Below are 8,256 nucleotides of genomic sequence, written 5' to 3' on the forward strand. Positions count from 1 at the left end.
GCATAACATACTGCCAAGGCTAACATCTTTAAGGGCATTATCATTGTCAGGCTATGAGTTTGTGGAGTTTCCGGATGCTTTGTTTATCAAATTAAAGCTCCTCAGATTTTTGGACCTTTCTTGGACAAAGATTAAAATGTTGCCCGATTCTATCTGTGCATTGTATAACTTCGAGACACTTCTCCTGTCATATTGTAGATATCTTGAGGAGTTACCACTGCAGATGGAAAAGCTAATCAACTTGCGGCACCTTGACATAAGCGACACTTCTCGCTTGAAGATGCCGCTACATCTGAGCAAGTTGAAAAGCCTCCAAGTGCTAGTTGGAGCCAAGTTTTTTCTAGGTGGTTTGAGAATGGAAGATTTGGGTCAACTGCGTAACTTGTTTGGATCTCTGTCAGTTTTAGAGTTGGAAAATGTGATTGATAGAAGGGAAGCTCAGAAGGCGAAGATGAGGGATAAGAATAGTGTTGAGAAGTTATCGTTGGAGTGGAGCGGAAGTGATGCGGACAATGCACAAACCGAAAGAGACATACTTGATGAGCTACGTCCACACACAAAAATAAAAGAATTCGAAATCTCTGGATATAGAGGGACACAATTTCCAAATTGGCTAGCTGATCATTCATTTCTTAATCTGCTAGTACAATTGTCTCTTAGCAACTGCAAGGACTGTTTTTCCTTGCCAGCACTAGGACAACTTCCTCGTTTGAAATTCCTTTCCATTAGAGTGATGCATCGAATATTAGAGGTGACGGAAGAATTCTATGGTTGTCCGTCCTCCAAAAAGCCTTTTAACTCTCTTGAGAAGCTTGAATTTGTAGAGATTCCTGAGTGGAAGCAGTGGCACGTACTAGGGAACGGAGATTCCTGCACTTCAGGACCTTTCCATTAAAGATTGCCCCAAGTTGATGGGGAAGTTGCCTGAAAATCTTTGTTCTCTGACAGAATTGAGAATTTCAAGATGTCCTGAACTCAATTTGGAGACACCCATCCAACTTTCAAGTCTAAAAAGGTTTGAAGTTGATGGTTCTCCTAAGGCTGGAGTTCTCTTTGATGAAGCTGAACTGTTTACATCCCAACTTGAGGGAATGAAGCAGATTGAGAAATTATATATTAGGAATTGCAACTCTCTTGCCCCCTTGCCTACTAGCACTCTGCCGAGTACCTTGAAGGAAATAAGGATACACCGTTGCCAGAAATTGAATTTGGAGGCACCAGATAGTAGTAGGATGATTTCTGACATGTTTCTAGAGGTGTTGGATCTGTATTGATGTGATCGTATATCATCAGCTGAGTTGGTCCAAGAGCACGCACTTTGGAGGTAAGGAGTTGCCAAAACCTTACTAGGTTTTTGATTCCTAATGGGACTGAAAGACTCGATATTAGTTGGTGTGAGAATCTTGAAACACTCAATATTGGATCTTGTGTTGAAATACTTTCGGTCGCATATGGGACCCAGATGATGTCACTGTTTATTTCAGATTGCAAAAATCTGAAGCGGCTGCCAGAAGGTATGCAGGAACTCCTTCCCTCTCTTAAGGAACTACGACTGTGGGATTGTCCAGAAATAGAGTCCTTTCCTGATGGAGGATTGCCCTTCAATTTACAACTCCTTGAGATCAGGGATTGCGAGAAACTGATGAACGGCCGAAAGGAGTGGTGTCTACAGAGACTCCCCTATCTCCGAGAGTTGGAGATCTACCACAATGGCAGTGACAGAGATTGTTGGTGGTGAGAATTGGGAGTTGCCTTGCTCTATTCAAAGGCTTAAAATAGGCCAACTGAAAACATTAAGCAGCCAACTTCTCAAAAGCCTCACCTCTCTTGAATATCTATGGACTCGTAATTTACCTCAAATCCAGTCACTGCTGGAAGAAGGGTTTCCCTCCTCCCTCTCTAAGCTGACCATCTGTAGTTGCCCTAATCTCCAATCACTTCCCGAATCAGCACTGCCCTCCTCCCTCTCTAAGCTGACCATCGAGGGTTGCTCTAATCTCCAATCACTTCCAGTAAAAGGGATGCCCTCTTCCCTCTCTAAACTATCTATTCACCAATGCCCATTGCTCAAACCAGTCCTAGAATTTGACAAGGGGGAGTACTGGTCAAAAATTGCTCATATCCCTAAAATATATATTGATGGAGAAGGCATGTGATGATTAAAACAAATAGCGCTCCGACATATGTAAGTTATTCTTTTCCCACTTACTTCCCATTGCTTGTTTGTTCATTATTTTCCTTTTATAAATCTTTAGGCAGAGCAAAGTGTCTGTCGCCACTCTGAAGCCAATGGATTCTCTAGTGTTTTTGTGAAACCAAATCTTTAGGAAACATATTTCACTCTTATTTTTAAAGAAAGCATGAAACATAATTTATGTCCATAAGTTCTAAAAACTATTTAAAATAACCAAAAGTTACGACACAAAATTTGAACTAGATAATTCATATTTCAAAAATTGTAGTACAATATTTTCTTAAAACTACTAGTAATGAAATTACCAGCTGTTACAATTTGTCAAATTACAACTAGTTATGAAGATCTGTCAATGCAAAATAAATTAATAATAACAACGGTAGTGACTAGCTGTTCTTTAATAATATAATTTTTTTCAAATTCAACAAACAACAAAGGTGATAAAAAAACGAAATCTGGTGTTGGTAGGAATTGAAACAATTTTCACCGGAAAGTTGATAGCTTAGCTTAATGCTAATGAACTAGTAATCTGTTACCATGCTCATATGTGTTTATTGTCTTTGGAGATTCATCTCAGTAGCCATTCATGTATTCTTGTTATGTCTCTCACTATTCATCTTACTTGCATATTAATATTCTTGTGAAGACTTTTTTCTTGTCTATTAACCTATGTTCTCCCTCAAATATTGCAGAATGGAAATTATTCACCGTCATGAAAGCTGTTACATGTAAGTGAACATGTTTTTTCATTTCAGTAGCTTTTTGTTTTTCGTTCAGAGATGAAGATCGTGCTATTGGAAACACTACTTACTGTCTAGATAGCCTGACAGTTATCTTTGAAAACTTCTCCTTGCTTTTTTATTATTGCAGGAGTCGTTCAATCAGTTTGCAGAATCACTAAGAAGTGCACAAATGCTCGAAAAAATGAAATCTCTTCCACAATCAGGTAATTTGCTTAGTCCCTTTTATAAGACTACATCAAAGCTTCGAAAGCAAAGATTTTGAAGCAAAACTTTCATACTCAGTACTTTTAATGTCTAGATAACTTGACAGTTGATTCCATGGAATTCGCCTTTGCTTGCCTATTAGCTTGATTTGGCATTTGATCCATTGTCATTGTAGGAATTGTTCAATCTCGAGCTGCATATATATCGTTAGTGTAATCTACAATAGCTTCCAGAACCATCAGACTGCCCTCTTCCATGTCCGAACTATGTATTTCCAACTGCCTGTTGCTCGAACCATGTCTAGAATTTGAGTAAGGGGATTGCTTGTCATAAACTGCTTATATCTCCTACATCGAGATTGGTCGGGAATACCTGCAATGATTAAAACGATTGGTGCTCGGATAAATGTGAATTATTTCGTTCCTTTTTCTTTTCAGTAGTTTTTTATTTTTCATTTTTCTCTTTGCTTGTATTCTTTTCCATAGTTAAATCTTGTAGAGCAGCATGTAGTGTCTATTGCCACTGTGAAGCCGAGAGAGCATCTTCAGAGTAGCATGAAAAATGACAAATAAAAGGTAATATCTTGCATCTCCGGAAATTTCTTACATTGTGAGAAAAAAATACCTAGTTTAGGATACAGGAGTAAGAACTTTATCTAGGAAAGTTCATAGAAAAATGTCATATTAACAAATTAGAAGCCTTTTTATCATTCACAATACATTGATATGTCAGCCCAGGATGTATAAGTCTTTTGAAATATGAGTCATTTTTTATTTGAAAAAGCTAAAGATAAAATAGTTGTATCGCTGCGAATACGCCTGGCTAGTTCATGCATTACTTGACGTTTCATCAAATGATTCTGGTTTTTTCCCCTTTTCCAGTTACTTGAGAAAGGAGGATGCAGTTTAGAGCTGCACATGTTCACACTTGTGCTTTGATAGCGAGTAGAATCTTATTGTCCTCCGGAAATGAAGAGTCTCTAATAGAATATCCAAGGTACATGTGGAAGAAAATTCTGGTTCCTATATATCAAAATTACGAAAGGTTAATATCTCCTAAACCCCACTTGGTGGGAATATACTGGGTATGTTGCTGTTGTTGTATGAAAGGTTAACATCTGAAAGCATTAAAACAATGAATTACCGGCTTCAACTATTAGCGAGTTTTAAATCTTCCTTTTTTTTCTTGATCAGGATTTTGGTAACAATATGCTCTTAGCTCAATTGGTGAAAGGAAAATCATGCTAGCATTCTCCCTTGAAAGGACAATCACCTCGACTGTGGTCTGCGATCAAACTGTAAGTGAAGAGAAGTGCATCTCTTTTGTGTGGAATTTGACAGTGTTACTATTTGATCAGAATATCTGGACTACATTTTTTTTTTTGTCGGATAACCGTGGTGTCCAGGCCAGCTTTCGCACACCTCGACTAAATCCACGGGATATCTGCCACCTTTCACCAGCAACATATACCAAGTAACTCTGTCCCCAAGGCTAGGACAGATGGGAAGAATCACCTAGTATTTTTTGGTCTCTGCTGAGGTTTGAACCTGGGAAGCCTTGGGTTTATATCTGGACTACAATCTAGACTGAACCTTCGGGTAGACTTGGCAGTATCAACAATCATAGCGCACGGAGTACAGTAGAATTCCTCGGTACGGTCATTCAGGAATCATGTGGCACGACGAAAGGTGTTTCCCTTACTTCTGGAATAGGGGGGATTCCTTGTTATTATGGTGTCAAGACGCTCGAATGTTACAAGCGGAAGCAACTGGTACTTTGATCATTCAATTAACTCCTCTCTGCCAGTCCGTGCTTGCTGTCATGCTGGAAAAAGCAGGGATGTCGGATGGTTATACCTACCATTCGATTTTTCCGATCAATTCTTCACTGCAATCACTTTGATCCATCCAAATTCTGTAAGTTCGAACACCAATTAGGAGTAGTCATTTTCTAGTACCACTTACATGATCCAGTGTTATTAGCTGTCAGAACTGATATGTTGTCCCAATTAAAATAGGTCACTAGTTTACTATAGGTGAAGACGACACTAAGCTCTACGAATTGTAAAGTTTATGCAGCTTGATTTGATCCAGGTAATTCTTTTACTACTGTTGACTATTCAGCATATAGATTTGGCTGTTCAAACATTCAAATTTTCTACCAAATAGAAAATTTCACTTGATTGCACCAACAAATCACAAAGCATTGCCTCTCAAATCAATTAGTAAGTGTTTGTTTTCCTTTCAAGTTATATTAAACCATGATCTTCTTCTCTTCCTTGACAACCATGGTTGAAGTTTCATTTCCAATTGAAAGATGTGAATTTGGTGGTACGTCTGAACAACCACAATATATAATCACTTCAGAAGACGACCATCCAATGTTTTGGGGATCAAGTCGTCTTAGTTATGAATTGACTGCAATACGGTCTCCATTGGTCTCAGTTAAGAGTTCTTATTTAATGAATATGAGTGTAGTTTTGCCTGAATCATATCAAAAGAGACTGTCCTTTTCCACCATTCATTTAATGCTTGCCTCTTTTTGTTATTTTACATTTGTCTGTTTGCATGAAGCTTCATCGCAATAGAAATTCTTGAAGTTTCCTCGGGCAAGGAAGAGGTGCTTCGGGGTAATGATTGTATCCAATCAGCGTCGATAAAGGTCTTCCTTCATCCCTCTTCATTCTGGCAATCATTAATTTCACTATCTCTGAATCATGTATGTACGACATCCATTGGTTGAACCATGTGTAAGGATTGTTGATAAACTCATCTAAGGATGAAGTTCATGCTTACACTTCGGATAACCTGCCAGTTATTTTAAAAAATTTCTCCTTGCTTGTTTATTAGCTAGTTTCAGTTTGTTGTTATCATTGCAGGAGTTGTCCAATCAATTTGCGGAATCATTTGGAAGGGCATGAAGTCTTGGAAAAATAAAATCTCTATTGCACAATGAGGTATATTTTGCTTATTCCTTGTAAGAAAACTCCAGCAAGCTTGGAAAGAAAAAAAGAATACCAATAGACATTTCATTACGTGTCTAGAGAAATCATTCATGCTTAGCTAAAGACACATGGGTTGGTCCAGTAATTGTAATACCTAAAATGGCTAAAAGCTCTAATATTTTTATTTTTTTTTTAATTTGCTTTCAGTTTGGTTTTCTTTGAGTAAGGAGGCTGTGATTTCCAAGTCGTACAACCATCTATTTTGGCTTGCTTGAGATATATGAAGCATGATTTGCTGCAAATGGAACATACAGCTTGTATTGTTGGCTTCTAGTTGATTAGGCTTGTACGACTTTAAAATGTGTCACAAAGGTCTAAGGCTCGCTTCTTTATATACTAACAATCAACGTCTCTCATGTGTTTTGTCGATGTGACATTTGTCTAGGATTTGACAATGGATTTCTTGTTACTCTGAATATGTCTGAGCCAATGAAAATCAAAAGATGACATGATTATGATTGGTTCTCCAGTATTGAGAAATCTGAATTTGAGCTACGTGTATTTGCTTATCATGTGTTTTAAGATAGTATAATCACTTTCTAATTTCTATGCTCACTGTGAAAAAAAAAATTAGGATCTAGTTACAAAGTTTATTACTAATTTATTGTTATATAGTTTGTAACTAACAAGATCTTTTGATAATATGTTGCAACTATAGTGCAAACTCTTATCATTTCATCGTATCTCTTGGTGTTACCTAATTCCTAACTTCTTGACATTGTTTCAAGTACTTCCTTTTTCCAATTTATACGACTTGCTTTTCTTTATAGTCAGTTTCAAAAAAGAATAAACACTTCTATATTTAGCAATAATTGAACTTTAAAATGCACATTTTACCCTTAATTAAATTATTTATAGTCACACAAATATCAAAGATTTATTTTAGATCATAATTTTCAAAAACTTTTCTTTCTAAAATTGTGTGACAAGTTAAACTACATTAAATAAGAATGAGGAAGTAAAAAAAAAATCATATTAAGGAGATATGAAATGAAAACAAAACATTATGAAGTCTTTGTCAACGCAACCACCCCAACACCCTTCCTCTGTTGCTTCAATTATTCAACTTTGTCAACAAGACTAAGTCTTCTTGTTAGGTGAAAAGTCATATTCATGTAAAAGAGAAAAAAGGACAGTTTTGATTCTTAATATACCCTCAGACTTTCTGGAAATGGGATAGTTGTACCAATTACAGGTAAATCACTTTGCAAATTACTCTTAACATTCAACAGGTAAAATTTGATCTGAAGATAGAAACATTTATGTTCTCAAAATTCTTAAAATCATTTTTGTGGTTCCTTGTTTTGCATTGTAGATTTCAGGAATGGATATTGGCTTAGCAGTTGGTGGTGCATTTCTCTCTTCAGCTTTGAATGTTCTCTTTGATAGGCTTGCTCCTCATGGTGAACTTCTCAAGATGTTTCAGAAGAATAAGCATGATGTTGGGCTTTTAGAGAGGTTGGAGGACATTTTGCTTGGTCTTCAGATTGTGCTAAGTGATGCAGAGAATAAGCAGGCATCAGATCCACTCGTGAGGAAGTGGTTGAATAAGCTTCAGCGTGCTGTGGACGGCGCTGAAAACCTCTTGGAAGAAGTCAATTATGAGGCTTTGGGGCTCAAGGTGGAAGGTCAACATCAAAATCTTGTAGAAACAAGTAACCATCAAGTAAGTGACCTCAACCTGAGCTTGAGTGATGATATTTTTCTTAACATAGAAGAGAAGTTGAAAGACACCATTACAAAATTGGAGGTGTTCGAAAAGCAAATCGGTCGCCTTGGCTTACAGAAGCATTTTGATTCGGGTAAAAAAATAGAAACTAGAACACCTTCAACTTCTTTGATTGATGAATCTGATGTCTTTGGTAGGCAGAATGAAATAGACGAATTCATTGACCGTTTATTGTCTAAGGATGCAAGTGAAAAAAGTCCGACTGTTGTCCCTATTGTTGGAATGGGGGCGTGGGCAAGATAACACTTGCTAAAGCTGCTTACAATGATGAGAAGGTAAAAAGCTATTTTAATTTGAAAGCTTGGTTTTGTGTGTCTGAGCCAGATGATGCTATCAGAATAACAAAAGGGTTACTTAAAGAAATTGGCTCATTTGACTTAAA

At 37.2% G+C, this 8,256-nt stretch overlaps 1 protein-coding gene and 1 pseudogene across 1 annotated transcript; both read left to right on the plus strand.

Moving 5' to 3' along the window:
* Window positions 1-7: 7 nt before the first annotated feature.
* On the plus strand, window positions 8-2,156 carry LOC124894096 (annotated as a pseudogene).
* Window positions 2,157-7,327: 5,171 nt separating this feature from the next.
* On the plus strand, window positions 7,328-8,186 carry LOC124894097 (putative disease resistance RPP13-like protein 1). Its single transcript, XM_047404849.1, has 2 exons — window positions 7,328-7,377; window positions 7,461-8,186. The coding sequence occupies exon 2, from the start codon at window positions 7,470-7,472 to the stop codon at window positions 8,115-8,117; it is 648 nt and encodes a 215-aa protein (XP_047260805.1). The 5' UTR covers window positions 7,328-7,377; window positions 7,461-7,469; the 3' UTR covers window positions 8,118-8,186.
* The last annotated feature ends 70 nt before the right edge of the window (window positions 8,187-8,256 follow it).

Source organism: Capsicum annuum, unplaced genomic scaffold (genome assembly GCF_002878395.1).
Source record: "Capsicum annuum cultivar UCD-10X-F1 unplaced genomic scaffold, UCD10Xv1.1 ctg69525, whole genome shotgun sequence".
NCBI classification, from domain to species: Eukaryota; Viridiplantae; Streptophyta; class Magnoliopsida; order Solanales; family Solanaceae; genus Capsicum; species Capsicum annuum.

What these genes read in the sequence shown, in the direction of transcription:
- LOC124894097 (XM_047404849.1), top strand. Translation starts at nt 7,470, where the DNA reads ATGGATATTGGCTTAGCAGTTGGTGGTGCATTTCTCTCTTCAGCTTTG.